Here is a 24,279-nt window from a genome sequence, read left to right as displayed (position 1 = left end):
TCTGTGCTTTTGGTCTTTTTCTCTTACTGTCGCAAGATGATCTGCTGTGAATTTATGAAAAGTTTTTGTTAAGATTTTGAACAAAGACTGATTAAAGGCATGAAAGTAAATTGTTTCATCCTATGTTTTTTTTTTTAGTGGGGGTTTAAAAATCCAACTTTTATTATTTTAATCATTTTCAAGACTATATTTTAGTCTTGTTACCTAAAACATAACAGCATTTTAAAACATGTCAGCAACTCCTAGTAACCGATAGCTGGGATTGAAACATGTTTACACAGCGGGGTTAGTTGTCACACAGTTACAATTAAGCCTTCAGTATACAATGATAATGAAATTACACAAACAAACTTTAAGTGTTCATTTGTGTGTGTGTTGATTGTGTAAAAAATGATTAATCTAACTTAAATTCATTTTTTAATGAAAGTGCTAAAGCCCTAAAGCGTTACTTTGTGCCCCGCTCTCCCCTAATTTAAATATAGCGGAAAAAAGTTTGACAGGTATATGATAGGCTGAGCCAGTGTGACATCACATCCATCCCCTCCTCTCCCTTTCTTCAGCCCACCTCTAATTACCAAATTCTCCACCCTTTCTGTTCTCTCCCTCTCTCTCTCTCTCTCTCTCTCTCTCACTCTCTCTCTCAAAAACACCTGCGTAGAGCCGGTGACGCGTCACGCGGAAGCCGTTGCTTTCCAATCTCACCTCATTCGCCGCACTCAGATCTCCTCCATTTTAGTCTCTCGACAGAGGAAAAGGGATTCAGTTCCCATCGTCTGCATTATTAATATTTCACCAGCGCTTTTCCACGGTGTGGTGGTGTAAGACACGCAGACTGCGTGGATTGGCTGCGCGTCTCTTTTGTTTCCTGGAGGCGAGATGATGCTGAAGCTGCGTCGCTCGTGCCACCCGCTGTAGAGCAACATTATCATCATCATCATCATCATCATGACTGTTATCCACGAGCCCAACATGAACAATTTGGAGTAACAAAATCGGATGGCTGTCAAAATCAAGTGTTCCGGATTATACTGAAGTTAACGGGTTTAAGAGATCCTCAGTGGCGGGTAAGAGTCACTTGTACAGTATACTCTATGTAATTGCTATGTTTATTTGTTGAATACAGCTTGATTTTAGTTAAACAATAGTACAGTACGTAGGCTATGCATCAATGGAGTTATCTGCGGAGATTCCCGTTTTTGGGTTTTGGTTTGTGTGCCTGTTTGATTTGTTGAAATTGTAGACGAGATACAAATATTAATGTAATACTAAATGAGTGACTGACAAGTACATTAAAATAATAATAGCATGTGAATAGAGGGATATGGTAAAAAATAGCTATTTTGAAAATGAACTATAAAAATACATTTATATTTATTGTTTTTAATCTAAAAGATAATTAAGTTTTTTATGAAATACATACAGTACTATTTGTGCACATACAGTAATATAAATAAAAGGGTCTTTTAAAAACATTTAATTTCATTAAATTTGCAGTTTGCACTTTTATTCAATGATGGTGTAATAATGACTTAAGCATGTAAACAGCAGGCAGTAATTTCCCCTGTGGTCATCAAAGCAAACATATATCAGGCCAGTGATTGTAAATGCGTGTGCTTCTCTCTCTCTGTCTCTCTCTCTCTCTCTCTGTACAGGTTTCTATACATTGTCCAAATGTCTCTATTGCAAAAGCGGTCCCCATAATTTAACATTTAATATTAAACATACTAAATGATGTTAATTTGAGAATGTAAAAATGTTTGTAAGGTTAGGGAAAGGGATGGGATATACAGTTTGTACAGTATAAAAGTCATTAGGTCTATAGAAATTCCCTACAATGTAGAAAAAGTCAAGTCAAATTTACTTATCACTTATATAATGTTGCATTGTTTCAAAGCAGCTTTACATGAAACACAAAGAAATCACAAAATATGCGAAAATGATTAAATATAAAATAGAAAATATAGTATTATTGCAAATTTTATTGTCCTCATAAATAGATTTAAAAATCAAATAAAACGGTATATACATTTTCTTCGACTACTGGACATTGATTCTGTTAATATGATATAACAGGTGTCATTTTAAACTAGACATGCTTTTTCATGTTTGACAACTGTAAAAATTACCTGTAATTATGCAGCTGGTTGCCAGTAACTTACTGTAGAAGATAAAGACTGAACATTTTTGATGTTCATTCAACTTTGAACAAACTGTGGCAGGTAATCAACATAAATTAAAATCCACAGCAAGTTACTGGCAACCAGCTGCCAGCAATACTGTACTTTCTACAGAATTGTTTTACAGTAAGAATTTGCAATAATATAATTAAAAGTATAGAGAAATTGTAGCATATCAAGTGCACCCCAGTACCACACCACTACAAAACACAATCCTGTGTCTGTCAGTGCTGTATCTTGTTGCTGGGGTGGTACAGTACCATTTTGTACCTTTACAGGTATACATCGCATAATACAATGTTGTACCTTTTGAGGTACATTACTGTATCTTAACAAACCATTTTGTACCTTTAAAGGCACAATTAAATGGTTTGTACCCCTACTAATTCACTGGTACAAAGTTGTTCCATAAAGGTACACAATTGGTCCTTAGGGTACAATATGGGACTCCAAAAAGTACAACATTTCAATGTGTTGTATACCAATAAAGATGCAAATGGAGGGTACCACCCCAGCAACAAAAAGGTAGTTTTGTTCTGATATGTATGGGTATTTGTGTGTGTGTGTGTCCTCATGTTTCTGTATGTTTTTCTCTATGTGTTTGTCCCTGCGTTGCCGTATGTGTTTCTGTGTGCGTTTTCGTGGGTGGTTTGTTCACAGTCCTGATGGAAAGTGGGATTGTCATGTTTTCTAATTTTGGTCTTTTGGGAGAAAGAGATGCAGATGAAGATGCTAAGCAGCAATTACATGCACACATATTCTTTAGCTATCATTCATTGACACAATGCAATCTCCAACACCTTACCCTAACATTAACCACCACAGCTAAGTGCTTATTTTTACCTCCTCATCACTAAAACCAAATGTTTTATCCTATAAACAGCTTTTAAAGGGGACCCAGAAAGTAAGAACCAGCCAAAGTGTGTCAACTTTATGTTTAATCTTCCTGTAGCTTAGTAGGTGGGGCATAGGGTTAGCAGCACAAAGGTTGTGGGTTCGATCCCAGGAATGTATGTTTGAAATGCACTGTGGATAAAATCGTCTGCCAAATGCATAAATGAGCTACAGGAACACTTTTTGCTCACTTCAACGGCCTAAAACGCAAACTGGTCCCCACAAAGATAGCTGTACAAGAACACATACAGTACAGGTATTGTTTCACTCTGTTAGTAAGGAATGATTGAGTGAGTAATCTTATAGATGTCTATTGATTATTTATTCCAAGCTAATAATTTCTTTTTCGTAGCATAACTCGCACGCATACCTGGGACTAAAACCTAGTAGATTTAAACAATCTTGTCTTTTTTTGTACCAATATTCAGGGAGTGATTTGCGGGGGGCATGGGGGGATTTAGCCTCCTCTGGTTTTTATATCCCTACCTCTGATGAATTCGTTTTTTTAATCACAAATGTATCCCCCCATCTTGATTAATAGTCATCAAACGAATGACTTCAAATAAATAAATTGAAGTAAAAATTCTGCCATGCAAAAGTGCAAACAACAGTGAAAACGGAAATGGAGTCAGTGCTTCAGCGCAGTTTTACAAACCTCGCCCAACCTCAAGAAGCTCATGGCCTTTAGCCTTCTTGTTAAGGTTTCCGACTCTCATGACAGACCGGGCGGTTTGAATTTTGCTCAGGGCGGGTGCGAGTAAGTACATATTTTATTTCAATAAAATTGAATTTCAAGAAAGAGCTTAAAGGGGACATTTCAAAATACTTTTTTAAGATGTCAAATAAATATTTGGTGTCTCCAGAGTACATATGTGAAGTTTTAGCTCAAAATGCCATATAGATAATTTATTATAACATGTTAAAATTGCCACTTTGTAGGTGTGAGCAAAAATGTGCTGTTTTGGGTGTCATTTAACATGCAAATGAGCTGATGAAATGCAAATAGTCGCCATTAGGGCTGGGAATCGATTCAGATGTTCCAGATCAATTCGATTTCGATTCACAAGCTAAGGGTTCGATTTCAATTCTCGGTTCGGTTTTCGATTTCCGATTCTCGGATAGATTTTTATACTCGATTCAACTCAATGAATATAGATTTAATACAAATACTATATCTATAAAAAAGAACAGTGAACTTAAGTTTACAAGGGTTATTAATAAAAAGAAATTATGAGCCACAAACCTGTATATTAAACTCTTTTATTTTAGGTACACTTGGGTACATTAAAACAGAACCCATCTCTAATTTTCAAATGCATACAATTATGTTAAATATAATACAATTTTGATGCAAGATGAAAAATGTATGCTGAAAAAAGTCAGAACAGTCGAGTGGAGAAAACTAGAAATTAGATTAACGTTAATCTTACGTTCAATGTTTGCCGAAATATATATGGGAAAAAAATCGATTCGTGGCCTTTGAGAATCGATTTTGAATCGACCACATAAAGAACACTGATTAGTCGAAAAATCTTTTTTTTTCGCCCAGCCCTAATTGCCATAATGATGGTTTGTTAAAATTGAAACTCAATTGTGCTGTCAATTATTCTCCCTTGCTCTCTGCACTAAATGACAGTGTTGTGGTGGGATAGTGCAGATCAAGGGGCGGTATTATCCCCTTCTGACATGACAAGGGGAGCCAAATTTCAATTACCTATTTTTCATATGCTTGCAGAGAATGGTTTACCCAAACGAAGATACTGGGTTGTTATTTTTCAGGTTTTCTAGGTTGCACTGGGGACCCAATTATAGCACTTAAACATGGAAAAAGTCAGATTGTCATCATATGTCCACTTTAATAAACTGAATAATCAATATAAGCCCATGGTTCATAATTTATTATTATGAATAAATATATTGTAAAAATACCCCCCTCTGATTTTTTCACAAATCGCAGCCTGCTAGTAGTGATGCTACATTAATTGGTTTCATTATATTTGTATAAGTAAAGCCAAATCTGTACACAATTACACAGCCAGTTTGTTCCCAATACAAGACGTTTTCAGATGATTTAACCGGTTTCATTCAGCTGAGCTCTTCTCAAATTGATTTGTGTGTGCACCAGCTGAGCCCTGCAAATCCTGAATCCTAATATATAGCCGGCCGCTCTGAGAGAGAGATCCTCCCTCACAATCTTCTCTCGGTCTCTGAATGTCACTTGTGTCTTGGACACATGAACACATTTTCAGATTCACACGATCCATGAAAGATTCATGAGTCTAAATGTGTCTCAGACCAAAAAGACAGATCATGATCAATCTTCGAGCAGGGTAGGCGCGATTACTACCGCCAGACTATCAGAACTAAATATAGCATCTCGCTGGACTTCACACCCTCACATCAACAGCGTAAACACAACACAAAGGATCAGACTACATCAGACAGATGTTATATAAATGCAGTCCATTTACCATTTACCATTTATAAGAAATCAGTTACTGAAAGCAGGATTTTGAGTAAATGTGTAATGTAGAGACTAGGAAGGAAAGATGGAGGTCATGACAACCTTTTGGCAGTTTTTAATGCGTCTTTCTGCTCTGATAATAATGTAAGTGTTTGTCTGAGAGAGCGAGAGAGACGTTTAGGAACATTTTAGGAGGACTGCATGAGTGAATTACCAAAATGATCGTTCCCTCATGTACTGATTTGTGTTGTCATGCACTGTAACTTTTGCATGAATGAACAAGGTCTCCATCTTAGAAATTATGTTTGAAATCATTCAAAATGTCAAGAGAAAAAACTTCCAGTAGATGTAGTTAACTGGATCTGTTTGGCTTCATCATCAGTACATCTCTTTCTTGTTGGTCTTCTCTTGCAGAAAGCAGACAAAGGCACAAATGAAATTCTCTGAAGACGACTAAGAATCTGGGAGACATTGTTAACACACACAGTCACACTTACACGGCTACACACACATTTATACACACAGATGGCACTCGACAACACCGGCTTCTCCTCATGCCCTGAATCCCTGTCTCTCCCGGTCCCAGAGAAAGGGGAGGAGCCTGTGGAGGAGGCTCCAAAGGATGCTCCACCCACCAGTGTACAGAACGCATCCGAAGAGCTGGGCCATGTGGTAACCACCGAGATAGCTCCGCCCCCGCAGCCGGCATCCAATAACAGCATGTCCTTTCAGGACAAGATGGCTGCAAGGGAGGCACAAGCCAATCAGCCCAGGAAGAAAGTCCAGGGGGCGGGGCAAGAGAGGGGCAGGTTCGGCTGGGGTAAGAAGAATCAATCATTTGGGATCTTCCTGAGTGTCATTATGCTGGTGTGCTTACTACCAGCACGATGTAGGCTGATCTGATGTCTCAGTAGACGGGGAACTGGATGTTCCACCATAGGTTCATTTCACTTGAACATTTACCTTAGCAATGCTCTTTATTTAATATGGATTGTGGTAAGCGTTTGGTGTTGGTCTTGCTGTTTGTAAAAACTTCTGTGTCCATCTTCATCTGTTTGGCTCTGTTCTTACCTGAACATTTCTTCCCAGCACGCAGCAAGCGTAAGAGGCAGCGCTATGTGGAGAAGAACGGTCGCTGTAATGTACAACATGGTAACATGCGGAAAACGTACCGTTACCTGACCGATATCTTCACAACGCTGGTGGATCTGAACTGGCGTTGCTCTCTTCTAGTCTTTGTCATGGCGTACGCAGGGACCTGGCTCTTCTTTGGAGCAATATGGTACCTCATTGCATACTGCAGGTATGAATAACAAACCTTTTGAATGCAAATACCAGTCGTTTTTTTTTTAAGGCATTTAGGATGCATGATGATCATTTTAGAGTTTACAAAAATAAACAATTGTTTTTTTAACAAGAAACGAATGTACTACAGTCTTATAAAGCGAATTCAACGATTTGTGCAAGTAGATTACATACAAAGTCAATGCAAACTCAATGCATACTCAGCGATGAATTGGGCAGTGCGATTGGCGCGAAACCACGCGCTATTCGCCTCAAACGCATTTCTTTGCACAAGTTGAAAATATTTGAGCGAAAAATTCACATGACACAAATTTAAATCTCTTGAGTAATATAGAGCGAGGAACGCAATGCTTGCTTTTGGTGTGTATGCAGCGTAATGGGGCGTACACACCAAATGCAAATTCAACGATTTGCGTGAGTAGATTACATTCAATGCAAAGACACGAACAGATGCGAAAATTACGCAGGGAAATGCAAATGACACGAATTGGGCAGCGTGATTACCGCAAAAACATCAAACGTATTTTTGCGCAAGTTGATAATATTCAACTCAAGCTAAAATTTCACATGACACTACTGTTAGTTAAATCCTGTGAGTAATATAGATTGAGGAACGCAATGCTTTGCATTTGGTGTGTACGCAGCATTATGGGGAGTACACACCAAATGCGAATTCAACGATTTGCTCGAGTAGATTACATACAAAGTGAATGCAAATTTGCGAACAGATGCGAACTTGCGCAGGGCGATGCGAATAATGCAAATTGGGCAGTGCGATTGTTGCGAAAACACACACTATTCGCCTCAAATGCTTTTTATTGCGCAAGTTGAAAATATTCAACACAAATTTAAATCCCTTGAGTAATCTAGAGTGAGAAACACAATGAACTTTTGGTGTGTACCCAGCAGAATGGGGCGTACACACCAAACGCAAATTCAAAGATTTGTGCGAGTAGACTACATACAAAGTCAATGCAAAGACACGAATAGACGCAAAAATTACGCGGGAAATGCAAATGATACAAATTGGGCAGCGCGATTCCCACAAAAACATCAAACGTATCTTTGCCCCAGTCGATAATATTCAACTCAAGCAAAAATGTCACATGACACTAAGTTAAATCCTGCGAGTAATCTAGACTGAGGAACGCAATGCTTCGCATTCGGTGTGTATGCAACACTATGGGGCATACACACCAAATGCGAATTCAACGATTTGCGTGAGTAGATTATATACAAAGTAAATGCAAATTTGCGAATAGATGCGAACTTGCGCAGGACGATGCGAATAATGCAAATTGGGCAGTGTGATTGTTGCGAAAACAGAACTATTCGCAACAAACGCGTCTTCTTGCAAGCTGAAAATATTCAACTCAAGCGAAAAATTCGCATGAAATTTAAATCCTGTGAGTAATCTAGAGTGAGGACACGAAGCTTCGCTTTTGGTGTGTATGCAGCGTAATGGGGCGTACACACCAAATGCAAATTCAACGATTTGCACGACTAGATTATATTACGAAGTCAATGCAAAGACGCGAATGGACTCAAAGTTGTGCAGGGCAATGTGGATGGCACAAATTGAGCGGCGCGATTGCCTCAAACGTGTCTTCGTGCAAATTGAAAATATTTAACTCAAGCGAAAAATTTGTGTAACACAAAGTTAAATCCCACGAGTAATGTAGAGCGAGGAACGCAATGCTTCGTGGTTGGTGTGTACACAGTATTAAACGTTTAAAACTTTGTGGTTTTGATATGTATATTTCTAAACTTATGCTTTATTATAGACAAATATAAGCGGCATTTTTACTGTCGTACAGCTGCACACTATTATGTCTTGATACCTGATTTCACTTACCCGAAGCACATCATTTGGTAATGAAGTGTAGATTTATAATCTTCGCCCTTACACTGGTCATAGCCCAGCAAGCAATTTTATGTTTAAAAGACGTCTAATAGACGTCCAAACACAGATGTATAAAACAAGGCAAAATTTCGTCTGTCAGTAAGAATTAAATAGACGTCTAACCGTAAACGAAAACAGATCATATAAAATAAATAAATAAATAAATGCAACCAAACACCTTGTAATCACTGTTGACTTTGCTGACATGACATAATATCACACATATCGCAAGTTATTTTGGAAAAAGTGACATGTAACCGAATTCAAGTTTATTTTGGCTAGAAGTGGATTACTCGTAGCCGGACTATATCGGGTCTATAGTTAACCTTCACCAGGGGGCGGGCATTCCTGGTCCTGGAGGGCCACTGTACTGCAAAGTTTAGCTTCAACCCTAATTAAATACACCGGAAATATCTAAACAAAGGCTGCAGGATGACTTTCCATTGTGTGTGATCAGGGTTGAAGCTAAACTTTGCAGATTAGTGGCCCTCCAGGACCAGGAATGCCCACCTCTGACCTACACAGTGAAATGACGACTATTGCTTGCTGGGAAACCATTGTCCAAATATATTTGCGTTTTTTAAAATGACACTTTCCTGTTTTCTGATGTCTATGGATGGATTCTGCATTACACACATTGATATTAGTCCATGAAGCATAAGTAATGTGTAGGTGGACACTTGTGCAGCGCAATAAACCAAGCCAATAAACCAAAGTACTTGTATTCTGTAAGACCACGAGTATGCGTTTGTCGTTGACTGCGTTTCCATTAAAGATATGCGCAAAACTGTAGCGTTATTTTCTAAATGTCACAAAAAAGTAACCAAAGGAGACGTAAGAGTTTTATTTAAATGTTAATGCCAAGAAATGCCCCTTATACTTAGGAGCGGCAACATATAGGTGTTTCTTTGAGGTAATCGTACATTATTTTTAATCAAAAGAGCCTCTTATAGTTGGGAGCAGACACGTATTGAGATGTTTCTGGGATGTTTTAGTACATACCGCTTCATTTTCAAATAATAATTATGTGACTTACTTGCATCAGGTCACCTGACTACTTGCATTGCCGTTATGCGGAATACACCTTTTCCCGAATTGCCTGAAAAACCACCTCATGCAAGCGTAAAAACTTTTCTGCGATATATGGGGGTTTCAGCGAAATTGACGTGTTTCCATTTGCCGTATTTTCAATTGAAATGAAACGATAATGGAAATGCAGATATCATCTCTGTTATCTAATCGTCTTTCTCATTGCAGGGGTGATCTGGATCATTTAGAGGATGAATCGTGGACGCCGTGTGTGAATAATGTTAATGGATTCATCTCAGCGTTTCTTTTCTCCATTGAGACGGAGACGACCATTGGCTACGGTCACCGTGTCATTACCGATCAGTGTCCCGTTGGCACAATGTTACTCTTGCTGCAGGCTATACTGGGATCGATGGTCAATGCTTTTATGGTTAGTGCACACACACACACACACACACGCATGACTGTATTTCGTATGTAATGTCTTCTGCAAAAGTACATATGTGACCCTGAAATGTAATGATAAAATTTGGAGCATTAAAGTTTGATTTCACATTGATTTCAATCTTTGACATGTCCTTACTCAGTCAAAATTAAAGAAATCAAGGTTATATTTTCACAGAATGCTCTTTACATTATGCTAAATAGTGACTTCATCTGGGTTTTTAAGGGCAGGGTCACATATCAACTATTTGCTGAGCGACCTGTATATTTAGGTTGCTTTCTGGTACACGTAACATGTCCATGATTGGACATGTTTAAACAAGAACACATTGATAAATGGCTTGTCTGGATTGAAACAGATTGCATGAAATCGTGGGCAGCTAGTCATCCATTGAGACCCATCCCTACTGGGTAAGGAGGGTTTTTCATTGCCCATGGCTTGAATCTGTTGATCTGTACTCAAAAATGGCTCAACCATGAATCAAGTTATGTCATACATAAATGGGAGCATGTTTGGACCGCAGATGTGTGTACCCTCTTTCTTCATCTCTCTATATCGACCTTTATTTATTTGAATTCTGTCTTTTGTACTAATTGCAGATCCTCTTTTAATCTCTGATTTCTTTCTGTGTCCTATTTTCATGTTTGTGGTAATGATGAGTTCATTTATATCTCCATGTCCTGGTTCAAATTTTTCCCGTGGGGCAGCGTTTCACTGTCACACACGCACACACGCACACACACACACATTCTGGTTTCCATGTTTGTGGGGACATTTCATAGATGTAATGCATTTTATACTGTACAACCTGTATATTCTATTCCCCTTACCCGCCCCATTCCCTAACCCCAACCATCACAGAAACCCTTCTACTACTTCACATTTTCAAAATACGTTATTTTGTTTGATTTATAAGCTTGTTTCCTCATGGGGACGTCAAAATGTCCCCACAAGGTCACAAAAACACTGGTATTCCTATCTTTGTGGGGACAATTGGTCCCCACAACGTGATAATTACCAGGTACACACACACACACACACACACACACACACACACACACACACAATAATATGCTTTTATTATGGAGTTATACTCAATGGACTTATAACTCAATGTACAAGCCAGAAATTAAAAGACAAGTTCGGTATGAAAAAACTATGATAAAACCTGTTGGAAAGCATCTTTTGCAGCGATTTTTGTGTGAGCATATCAGTGAACACCCCTGACCACTCGGTGAGTTTCACATCTTTGTAAACGAAAGTTTAATGCATTTTAGGAAGGATTGTTCCTGTGCACCTATACACCCATTGTAGAGGTGGGAGGTGAAACAACAAACACCCGAAAATTCTCGGGGCAGCCGCATACGTCGAAATTTCAGCCAAACCGTTCTATTTCATCATAAACAATCTGAAAACAGGGCTTTAAGTGTAAAATACCCAACTTGTCCTTTAAATAGGGAATACTTGGAAGTGTTTGGTGGCTTCTAAATTCATCCCTGTTTGGATCCTAAGGAATGAATGGGGCTAGGCTAAATGTGAACACATTCATTTTGAGGTAAGAACAGTAAAATATTGAAAAAAAATTCCCTTTAAAAACTTAGAGGCAGCTGGTAGAAGTCTACTATAGCCTTTAATTCCTTCTGCATTTGCAAACATTGATAAGACACAGAATCTGAATTATGTATTTTCTGTTTGAGGGATTCAACTAAAGTAAAACCTTCAGATCTGTTTTATATATATTTACATTGAGTGTTGTGGCTGCCCACCCAAAATTCCTGACTGCCCCCCTCGTCCAGCAAGCCTAGTACTGTGCCTAATTAAGATGTCATTTTATGTAACAGAAAGTTGTTCTAATCCCAACCCCAAGCGACAATGGTACAAAAAATAGAAAAAATTCCAATACATAAAATGACACAAAAAGATGCATGGTATGAAGTGAACGGGTAGGACTGGCATCTCATATGCATGCAAATTGGTTTTTGAAACTTTTCAAAAGGTGGGCTATTTTTATGCAATCATGAGAATGGGCGTCGCAGTGCAAAACATCATGTATTTGATTCCAGGAAACACAGATACTAATAAAATGTACAGCTTGCAATGCACCGTAGGTTGCTTTGGATGAAGCTCTGCCAAATGCATAAATGTAAATGTCAATCTGAGCCATTATCTAGAGACCACAATATCACAGAGACATATTCTGCTTTGGCTGATTAGCCTTGAGGCAGTGACCCAGAAGACCAGAAACCACTCATGACACCTTAGCAACCATATAGCAAAGCCCCGGCAACCACTCTTGTATTGTGCCGCAACAATTTTCTTTATAAAATCTAAAGATTAGCTTTATGTTTCCCTCTAGGTTGGATGTATGTTTGTGAAGATTTCTCAGCCAAACAAGCGTGCCGAGACGCTGGTGTTTTCTCGTAATGCTGTCATCTCACAGAGGGACGACAAGCTTTGTCTGATGTTCAGAGTCGGAGACTTGAGATCTTCCCACATCGTGGGCGCCAACATGAGAGCCAAACTTATCAAATCCAAACAGACGCAAGAGGGTAAGACAGCTTTCACCTACTTCACTGGCTTGATCTAAAGTGATTTACAGTATTTAGTGACCTAGTGGCGCCACCTGCTGGTCACATATTGTAACATATGTGGTCACCACTGGTATCCAAAGCATGCATTTTTTCACTATGTGTGTTTACTTGGATTACCTTTGCACTGCTAATTCCTTAGATGTCCCTTCAGATTAAAGCATCTCCCAAATCTTCTTTCACATCAGGTGAGTTTATTCCTCTGGATCAGACAGACATCAGTGTGGGTTTTGAGACGGGAGATGATCGTCTGTTCCTGGTATCTCCGCTCGTGATCTCTCACGAGATCGATGCTCGCTCTCCGTTCTGGGACATGTCGCAATCCCAGCTGGAGAAAGAGGACTTTGAGATCGTCGTCATCCTGGAAGGGATGGTGGAGGCCACAGGTACAAACACGAGCTTATGGGGTGCAATGCGTGCTTCGATGAACGTTTAACGATTGACATTCGATCCACAGGAATGACCTGTCAGGCGCGGAGCTCCTACCTGGGTGAAGAAGTCTTATGGGGTCACAGGTTCAGCCCCATGATGTCACTGGCCGAGGGATTTTTTGACGTGGACTACGGCGCCTTTCACCATACCTTTGAGGTTCGTGTCCACGATACAGCACGAAAACGCTACACGGTTTAATTAATTCATGCATTTATTACAAGGAAATCAATTATTGTTTTTTTAAAGGTGGACACGCCCTCCTGTTCTGCGAGAGAGCTGGCATTGGCCGCTGCTCGTTTGGACGCTCACCTCTACTGGTCGATTTCCAGTCGTCTTGATGAAGAGAAATGGGAGGGGCCTAATCTGAGTGTGCAAACGGGGAAGTCCAATGATTCTGAATCTGTAAGGGAGGGGGATGGGCCAACACTAATTGTGGGTGGAGTTACGAATACACAGGACCAATCAGTTGTTGGGGAGCAGAACGGCAGTGTCACGACTGACCAATCAGAGTCTGAGGCTTGAAAGGCTACAAGAATGTAAAATAAGGTACGCAAAGTGGTCGTGTAAATATAACTTCAATTGGATTGTACGAGGATCCAATTTATATTCTTTTAAGGTTTTAAATGTATAGTTGCTAATGCCTAGCATAGTATACTTTCCCCAAAGGGGAAATACTAGCGTCTCCTTGCTGTGTTTTCAGTCGATTTTAAACGTGTGATGTTTCAGACGACACTGCCTTCGAATGCACACATTAGCTCTGTTACAAACTCTAGTGAGCTGCATTGCTGTCTACATACCGTAGTAAGCTACCTTCTAAGGGATCGTCCTAGCTGAAACGAAACCTCGTAAGGGACCGATTTGAAATGCTTAACACAGCACAAAGAGCGCTTTTCACAGGTAGCCACATTCAAATAGAGATATATTAGCTGTAATTCAATTTAATAAATACTTTTTAGTAATGAATAATAAAATATGGTATATTACCTTAATGATATTTTTACTAACCTCATAGCTTTCTGGAGTTGCAATTCCACTTATCTGTCGAAAACAAGGTATCGTAAAAGAAATAGGAAGCACGATGTACCTTTTTGGAGTAGCCTTCGCATTAGTGTGTCCAAATGCTGTTTAGGTGGGCAGCATAGTAGTATATGGAGCCGAGCTAATACTTTGTGTCTGATTTGTATTTGTACCAATCATATTCGTAATCTATCAGGCTTTAAAGGAATAGTTCACTCAAATGTAAAAATTTGTTTATCCTAGAATAGCTGAACACAAAAAATTGTGTGATCTTTAGAAAACTAAGATTTTAAACTTACTTAGTAATCAATATGTCATATATCCATGGAAACAAAGATTAGCATAATAGGTTCAAATATGGTGGAGAGTCAGTGTTGAATCCAGTGGCGGCCGAAGACTTCTTTTTTTGAGGGCGCTCAATGCGAAGTTCGTCGCAACATGTATGTAGCCTGTCATGTGTGTGGTTCGTGATTTCAAAATGTGTGTTCTGCGCGTCGAGTGGTCCTATGTGCATCACGTGTTTTGTCGAGGTATTTGCCTGCTGCAGATGCGACTAACGGGTTTGTGATAAAAGAGACGCTCGCGTTTGCCAGATAATCTCATGTGTAATCAGAGCGTCTCTTTTATCATAAACGTTTTGGCGCGTTTGCGGCGGGCAACTTATTTTGACAAGGCACGTGATGCACATGGTTTACGTGGCGCAACAAACACACATTTTGAAAACACGAGCAACACACATGACACTTCAAACACTTATTTAGAATTCGCCACTGCTTGAATCTCATTGATTATCATGGTTTCATGACTTATATCGTATTTACGAGATGAGCGCGCATGGACGCCACCACAAAGTCGTAAATACCACTGGGAAACTCTAAATTAAACTCGAAAGCCCTGAGTTTTGAGTTGTGGGTGTGTCATGGCAGAACCAATAATAGCAATGCCTTTAGTTGACGGTTGTCAGGTGTTTTTTTACAGTTAATTTAGCTAAATATGATAGCATAGTAATATATCAGTTAATATATAATGTTACAGTTAATAGTTACTCCATAAATTATTAAAAAAAAAAAGCGAAACATGAATTTTTTTGTAAGTTTGATGAAAGTGACTTGAATGCACCTGACGTCATAAACATGACTTACTGCCTCATCCATAGAAACACCCCAGGAAGACTTGAACGCACCAAATGTGTGTTTCTTCAAATTTTTTATGTTTAAAACAAAAAAAAGGAAGTCATATACATCAGGGATAGCATGGGGGTGAATTAATTTTGAGAGTATCTCCAAATACGGGCAACCTATTCTTTTAACATTTCTAATGCCTTTCTTCAGTCGGTGGAGTTCTGACAGATCTGTACTATTTCTGAAACAATCTCTTCGAGCACGTCTGTGCAGGTTGTTTACAGTCACGTTGGTTAGATTCACATGTACCTTAAAAAAGAAGTGAATGTGTTACTATGGCGACAATGCATTCTAGTTTGCACCATCACAGCAGAGGTTAGCATTAGCTTATTAAGAGTTAGGCAGCGTTAAAATTAGCACACGCTCATATAACTGCCGGCTTCTGCCTGGGAAAGTCAAACCATATGCTGAATTTTACTGCCACTGCGTCATGCTAGTGGACCAAAAAATTTCCCGAGATGTCACTGGGGCAGTACCCTTTAAAATGTGTACCCTTTAGCCACAGATATGTATACATTTAGCACCTTTGGTAGCAATATGTACCCCTTAGGTACTAATATGAACTCTTTAGGTAAAATTAGGTGTATGTTTTGAAAGTGTATCACCCCAGTGAAACCTAAGGACATTTTTTTTTCTGACAGTGTAGGAAGATATTGGAATGAGGCCATTGCATCTTTAAAACTTTAAGATGAAGTTAACAGAAATGAATATAATCATGTGATATGATAATATTACTGCATATGATTGAGTACAAATACCAGACACGTTTATATTATTTGTTATTTTTGTTTTATTTGATATTAGAATGTTTCCATATAGCAACAATGCAATAGCCCATCACTCAGATACTGTAGAGGAGCTAAATAAAGTTTTTTTGGCCTTACAGGGTTTAAGCTGGTGACAATTACCATACGGCAAAAAAATATGTTTTAAATATATGCTTAATACATTTTGTAGAAGTAAAGCCTAATTAAATATTAAATATATTTTTGGGCCATTTTTGAAATATATTTAAATTATATTTTTGAAAATATATTTTATTGCTGTATGGATAATTGGCAACAGCTGAATTATTTATTTTAATGGTACTATATATGTATTGTTATTATTTAAATTTAATGTATATACGTTTTATCAAAATGTTGTTTAAAGGGATGAATACAATGGACTTAACAGTTGCTTAATATTAGTAACTTTTCTTGGATTAAAGACCATTTTTTAGTTAAAAGGGCGGTCTCACAGACAGGGTTTATCCTAGTTCCAGACTAAATGCATGTTTGAGGTGTCTTCATTTAAAAACAACTTGTACTTATGTATCTGAACATATATTACTGCCATTGTTTTGTCTTAAAATGCACACCAATATTGGTTTTTTTGGAAGCCATGTATGTAAAACTACTTAGATGTCCTGATATAACTAAGGCCTAGTGCTGGATTAATCTTAACCCTGTACGGGAAACCACCCCAAAGAGTTTTAATGAATGACTAAATTTAAAATATAAGGGGGCGGTTTTCACGGACGGGGTTTGGATTGGTCCAGGACTGGGCCTTGGTTATATTGGGACATTTACATTTTTTTCATTTACAAATTTATTAGTAAACAGTAAATGCATGAACAATAAACAATGAACAATATAGTTTTTCCAGCATGTATTAAATCTTGTTAATGTTAGTTAGTGTCAATACAGTTATTCGTGTTAGTTTATGGTGCATTAACCGATGTTAACAGTTACAATGCTTAATTTTATAAACGTATAGTAAATGCCAAAAGTAACATGAACAAAGATTAATAAATGCTGTAGAAGTATTGTTCTTTGTTAGTTCATGTTAGCCAATGTATTAAATTAACAAATACAACCTTATTGTAAAGTGTTACCAACAAATCTTAAGGCAGCTCAAACATGAATTTTAGCACAGATATTTAATATTACGTCCTAGTCCCGCCCACCAATAGAAAGAGCCAATCGTCAATCTGAATGTTCTGGTCTTACCAAAACCTGGAGGTGTTGCAAATATGGTGTCGCAATGATGCGACTTTCTTAAAATGACATTGATTTTAGTCTGGGACTAGGATAAGCCCTGTCCGGGAAACCGCCCCAATATCATTTTTGGTCAATGGCTGCTGTTTATATTTTTCTGATGGTCTCTTTAATACAGTTGACCACCTAGGTGTAGATATCTTTGTCTAAATTTGATAGTGTTTTACTGAGACACTATACATAATTTAAGTTCTCTATTTTTTGTCTGGGACAATCGCACTGAATGCTGTGTTTTCAAATCCTAACCCAACTTTAATTTGAAGAGCTCAGATGCAAAAGCCACTAAACGCGAACGCTCAACAAAAATTAGATGATTAACCCAACGCTTTCAGCACGTATTCACCTTTCACTTTAAATCCTCTTAATTCCGGCCTCAGGCCATTCAGAAATATCACTTTTTTGGCAGAATCCGTTAAATGACAAAGTGCTCGGAAGACAAATGTAAAACGGCTGTGGATCACATTTAAAGGCTGCATCCCAAATTGGGCACTTCATGTAGACTTACAGTCTTGCGGACTTACAATGGCAATGCGTGTCCTCAAGACCGTAGGATGTCCCACTTGTCATTGTAGGTTTAAAAACGTTTGATATGCAACCTTGATGCGCACTTTTCCTGAGCCTGCACTTGTCCGAGCTTCCCAGCTGACTTCTTCCCGACAGTCAAAGCGGCTTTACATCACGAAAGTGCAGAATTGTGAGTGTTTAGGGTGCCATTTGCGACAGGGACAAACTTGGGTCCATTGTGAGGAACACAAACAGAAGGTGGCTGCCGCATGCATCACAGCGCCCCCTAATGTGTGGTTCAGTTTCTTCATTTTTACCTTTTGAATTCTACAACCAGGATTCCAGAAAAGGGGCGTTGGGACGTTTTTTGGACTTTAATAAAATGATAACTGGGGGACTTTCAAATCACATGAGCCAATATTTTGTTCACAATGGAACATGGAAAACATGGCAAATGTTTAAACTGAGAAATTTTGCAATTCTATGCACAAAATGAGCTACTTTCAAATTTGATTTCTGCTACAGGTCTCAAAATAGTTGGGACAGGGCATGTTTACCATGGTGTAGGATCTCCTTTTCTTTTCAAAACAGTTTGAAGACATCTGGGCATTGAGGCTATGAGTTGCTGGAGTTTTGGTGTTGGAATTTGGTCCCATTCTTGCCATATATAGATTTCCAGCTGCTGAAGAGTTTGTGGTCGTCTTTGACGTATTTTTCGTTTAATGATGCGCCAAATGTTCTCTATAAGTGAAAGCAGGCAGGCCAGTTCAGCACCCGGACTCTTCTACGACGAAGCCATGCTGTTGTAATAGTGGCAGTATGTGGTTTTGCATTGTCCTGCTGAAATATACAAGGCCTTCCCTGAAATAGACGTTGTTTAGAGGGCAGCATATGTTGCTCTAAAACCTTTAAAAACCTTTCAGCATTCACACAGCCTTCCAAAACATGCAAGCTGCCCATACTGTATGCACTTATGCACCCCCATACCATCAGAGATGCTGGCTTTTGAACTGAACGCTGATAACATGCTGGAAGGTCTCCCTCCTCTTTAGCCCGGAAGACACGGCGTCTGTGATTTCCAACAAGAATGTCAAATTTGGACTCGACTGACCATAGAACACTATTCCACTTTGAAATAGTCAATTTTAAATGAGCTCACAGGACACGACAGTGCTTCTGGCCATGTTCACATATGGCTTCCTTCTTGCATGATAGAGCTTTAGTTGGCATCTGCTGATGGTACAGCGGATTGTGTTTATCGACAGTGGTTTCTGGGCCCATTTAGTAATGTCATTGATACAATCATGCCGATGAGTGATGCAGTGTCGTCTGAGGGCCCGAAAACCACGAGCATCCAATAAAGGTCTCCGGCCTTGTCCCTTACGCACAGAGATTTCTCCAGTTTCTCTGAATCTTTTGATGATGTTATGCACTGTAGATGATGAGATTTGCAAAGCCTTTGCAATTTGACGTTAAGGAACATTGTTTTTAAAGTATTCCACAATCTTTTTACGCAGTCTTTCACAGATTGGAGAGCCTCTGCCCATCTTTACTTCTGAGAGATTCTGCTTCTCTAAGACATACCTTTTATAGCTAATCATGTTACAGACTTAATATCAATTAACTTGATGTTCTCCCAGCTGAATCTTTTCAAAGCTGCTTGCTTTTTTAGCCATTTGTAGCAGGCATTACATTTTAAATGGGCTAATTAAGTGGATAAAAGTGTGAAGTTTCTCCGTTTGAACATTTGCTGTGTTGTCTATGTTCTGTTGTGGGTGGAATGTTGGCTCATGTGATTTGAAATTCCTTTAGTTTTCATTTTATTTAAATTTAAAAAACGTCCCAACTTTTCCGGAATTCGGGTTGTAACTTTTATCTATGTTTTGTCCAAGGAAGTAGATTGTTTTTAGAAGTAGAGGTTTTTGACCAAAAAGCTTGCATGCACTTAAAGGATTTTGCAGCGAAAGACAAATTTGTTAAAGCTCACGTAACACACGCTGTTTCTGCATTTCTGATGTTAATCTGGAGTACCTATAGAGTAGTATTACATCCTTTATATCTCCGAAGAGTCTTTAGTTTAATCAGATTTATAAAAGAAAGATTAGCTTTACAGAATCTTTCCGATAACGTACAAAAAATGAAGAAGGAGGAGTTACTAGTGCGGGAGGAGCGAGTACGAGTCATGCAACACTATACAACACTGTTTAACTTATGATTCACTACATGTTCGTGTCGTTTATATAATATGCACGCGCCTATTTCCAACATAACACAGAAGTCTTACCGCATGTAACTCATGACCCGGTTGGGAAAATCCAGTGCATCAAACACACATGCAAAACTCCGCTGCCACCCCGGATAATAAACTATATCCATTGTTTTCATAAGGCTGGATTTCTTCTCCTTACATCCAAAAACACACTTCTTCATTCGTGCCATTATTGAGATTTGAAATTAAACAAAGCTGTCGCGTGAAGTGATGTTTGCAAGTTCTAACGTCTCCTGCTGATTGACGGTAGGGATGCACCGAAATGAAAATTCTTGGCCGAAACTGAAAACCGAAAGAAGGAAACCAAGGCCGAAAAACCGAAACTGAAACACCGAAAGTGTTTATGCCAATTATTAGTACAATTGCATTTATGGCTATCACATACACAAAATCTGATAAACAATAAAGAAATTGCAAACATTTCCAAAAAAGAACAAAATTGTACATTAATAAGGTCTGAAATTAGCATTAGGTACAGAAATCAAATTAAATGAATCATAACACAATAAATTAAATATATTATTATTTTTAGAGCTATTTGTCTCTTTGTCATGGGTTGTTTGATTAACATTAATGACACAGACTTAAGTAGGTTAATCTGAATGTAATCTATAGATACACTTAAGACATAAACAAATGTTTTTATTAGAAAAAGAATACTGTGGAGATAATTTTGTTTATATGTGCCCTGTCAATAACAAAGAGATTTTATGTTTGCTTGTTTTTTTTAAACGCGTTTCTCTCGTATGTGCACTATTGAGGGCACTTAAACGCGCGCACACACAGAGACCGAGGCGAATCCCAAACAGCGCAACAGTCGCTCCACATAAAAACGTTACGTTGTTTTTCATTGCTTTATTCGCCAAATGTATGTTAATGGATTACAGTATGAGACACATTTGCGCGACTCTCTCTAAAGTTTACACATCAAGACATGATTAATCTTTGCAGACGCGTGCAAACAGCTTGACCGTGAGTGAAACCTGCTTAAGCACGAAGGGGAGGGGTGGGAGACGACTGATCACCGTGAGTGAAACCCAAGCACTAATTCATGGATGGGAGGGGCGCGGTTGACATTCATTCTCAGTTGACTTTTTCGGCTGGATTTTTTATTTCGGCCCGAAACCGATAATGCCATTTTCGGCCGAAATTTTCGGCCACCGAAATTTCGCTGCACCCCTAATTGACGGGTGGGTGGGGTTTTCCAGGGGAAGTGCCCATATAAAGAAGTGATGCGTATAGAAAACCCCGAAATGTCAGCTGGACCCATAATCGAAAAAAACTTTCCGAAACTTGTACGAACCCTGGCGAAGTGCATTCGGCACAGAAATACTCTGTAACAGGCACAACTGCTTTTTTGACACTTTGCCTACGTTTAGCATGAGGAAACAACTCTATAACTGTTACAATAAGTCAGAATGCATGCAATACCATTCAACCACCCCTTTAAATACCAATGATTTTCTATGTTTTTCATAACATCTATTAATGTAAAGCTGCTTTGAAACAATTAACTATTGTGAAAAGCGCTATATAAATAAAATAAATTGAATTGAAAGTGACATTTGAGAAACTAGGGCATTTCAATTACTGACTAATAACTTTTTTATTGCCATTAAAGTGAAATTATTGAACCTAAACAAAAAAGCCTGATAAAAATGATCATTTACAAGAAAACATGTCAGACGCACTTAGAGGGTTTTGCATCTGATCTCTTCATATGAATCATCATGTGCTGATGAAACATATATGTGACATATACAATTAACAGTCTATTATGATATAATCTAAAACAGGTGATCAGCACTTTTTCACGGGCGATGAGGTTTGTTTATGTAATTCAGTAGTGTGCTTAACTTCAATGTATTCAATTAAAAAATTGCTGAGATGTATGAATTAAATTAAAATTAGGACGCAAACCAATCTGAATTTACTCTGATTATAAGTAATAGGCAGTGAGAAATCTCTGTTTTTCCCAGTGTGATCCGGTTTGTGTGCGATTTCTTGCTCACTTGAATGTCTTTAGCACATATGATAAGCACACACACAGGTTCACTTCTACTGCATTTGCTGCTGTTGACTTTTTTAAAATCTGTGTTAACTATTTTCTGTATTATAATGATAATAAAATATATTCAACCTAACGTCTGTATGTGTACTGACTGCATCCAACCGAATGACACAACACTGCAACTGGTTCCAAAAGAGTATGTACTTCACTTGTGTGATGGCTACTGTATGCAGTACGGTAGCTTTATGACATTACAGCGTCTTGCATTTTTGTCATGTTTTGCATTTGCAAGCATTAGCGTCATGATTCAAAACCGCAGTGTCAGCTTCAGTCATAAAGTACACCGTAAGCTCCTCCTTTTCCATAGCACTAAAGGGTTATGAGTAATATTAGCCCACAAAGCATTCACTAATGCATACTTTAAAAAGCAAGCCACCTCACATACACACACTGCATAATCCGGCTAATATTTGCAGCCTCGGCATCTTATTGTGCATCTCAATAAATGGGTTGAATTAAACAGTTTTTCCTCCCCGAGAAATCACTGGTACTTCACATGCACCAATCTGTCCTCTTGTTAACTCAGGGGGATTATGGGTAAATGTTAAGGTATCGACTTTTCGGTGACCTTCTGACTGTTTCGTCCTCTGTCATCTACCCTCCACCGTACGGCCGAGTTCAATATTTTACACCACATCTGTGTCATTATCCCGCCTTCATATCATTTAAAACCAATTACACTTGCATTTCTCATTGAACGTGTGTTCAGCTCTCTATATGACCAGCTCTGCAGTTCAGAGTTGAATTGTCTGGCATCACCACTAGAGGGCAGCGATTGCGGTGAGGCTTAGTGCACAGATTCATCATTTCACTATTCTACATAGTAACAGACCTACAGATCTGTATTAAGCCCCAAAGCTCAGTAGGGTTGTCTTTGAAAGGCTCATATAGCCGCTCTCGCAGAAACCTCTGCCGAACTAAACACGTGCAAGGTTTCACCCATGTTTGTTTATTAAACCATTCGTCTAAAATGTGCTTTCATCCATCAGTATTGCCTGTTTACATTCTGCATAATTCCAGACATTATCCCTCCCTATATAGGAAAATGCAGATTTCAACCAGATAAAAATTCATGATATGTTTATCATGCATATGCTTCATTCAGAATGCACGTTGGCGATTATGGGGGGTTTGCATGTGAGCAGCATCATATACAGTACTGTAGTCTCTCTATTTATCTCTCTCTCCACCTCCTAACATCTCAACAGAGTGTCACTGTGGATCGAGCTCACACCATGCAGATGTGATCAAGAGCACCAAGAATTCTGGGTCAGTGTTTTATGGTGAGGAGGTGTATGTGTGTGCATTTGTGTCTGCATGGGCTTGTCCCTGGGTAAATGTGTATGGTATTAAATGCATGAAAGAAGATGTTTGTTATTGAGCTATTGGTATTTCCACCTATAGTATAAGATGACTATTCTTAAGATGCGCAGACACACACCAGAGCTTGAAGATTGATGGTTTAGATGATGAAATTAGTTTGGAAAATCACAAAATCTGGCATGATCAACCAGATACCCGAATGCAGATATGGATTTATTATGAAAATAATGATTTTTGCACTTTAAGTTCAGTTTCGGTAAGTATGATGCTGGTAACACCAAGGTCATGGGTTTAATTCCCATGGAACATTTTGGCAAAATAACATATATAAAGTAGGTTACTTCAAATGCATTGTGGGTCTTAAGATGTATGCATTGTGCAGACACTTTTATCCAAAGTGATGTAAAGTGCATTTAAGGTATGCATTTTATCAGCATCTGTGCTCAAACCCAGGACATTTGCGCTCCTTGGATTTGCTTAAATTAAGTGCTTACTTAATGTAAACGCTTTAATCCAAATGTATACATTGACCACACAGCGTGAGGAATCAAACCCACAACCTTTGGGGCGTTGCTTGCTAACACAACACTCTACCAATTAAGCTCCAAGAACATTTAGTGTTCACATAGAGTAAAAAA

The 24,279-nt window shown here is 38.6% G+C and overlaps 1 protein-coding gene across 1 annotated transcript; it reads left to right on the top strand.

The window, feature by feature from the left end:
- Positions 1 to 655: 655 nt before the first annotated feature.
- Positions 656 to 18,335, top strand: kcnj9 (potassium inwardly rectifying channel subfamily J member 9). The gene is made up of 8 exons (XM_055201298.2): positions 656 to 1,064; positions 5,950 to 6,355; positions 6,625 to 6,838; positions 10,001 to 10,202; positions 12,574 to 12,766; positions 12,994 to 13,191; positions 13,263 to 13,393; positions 13,484 to 18,335. Exons 2-8 carry the CDS (start codon positions 6,061 to 6,063, stop codon positions 13,757 to 13,759), a joined length of 1,509 nt encoding a protein of 502 aa, XP_055057273.1. The 5' UTR covers positions 656 to 1,064; positions 5,950 to 6,060; the 3' UTR covers positions 13,760 to 18,335.
- Positions 18,336 to 24,279: the final 5,944 nt, after the last annotated feature.

The sequence above is a fragment of the Misgurnus anguillicaudatus genome, chromosome 2 (assembly GCF_027580225.2).
Source record: "Misgurnus anguillicaudatus chromosome 2, ASM2758022v2, whole genome shotgun sequence".
NCBI lineage: Eukaryota > Metazoa > Chordata > Actinopteri > Cypriniformes > Cobitidae > Misgurnus > Misgurnus anguillicaudatus.
This window is presented reverse-complemented; position numbering and strand designations above follow the sequence as displayed.

Bases quoted from the DNA above. Each gene is read 5' to 3' on its own strand.
- kcnj9 (XM_055201298.2), top strand. From the start codon at position 6,061: ATGGCACTCGACAACACCGGCTTCTCCTCATGCCCTGAATCCCTGTCT. The intron at 12,767-12,993 runs GTAAGACAGCTT...CTTTCACATCAG, and splicing joins ATCCAAACAGACGCAAGAGG to GTGAGTTTATTCCTCTGGAT. The intron at 13,394-13,483 runs GTTCGTGTCCAC...GTTTTTTTAAAG, and splicing joins CCTTTCACCATACCTTTGAG to GTGGACACGCCCTCCTGTTC.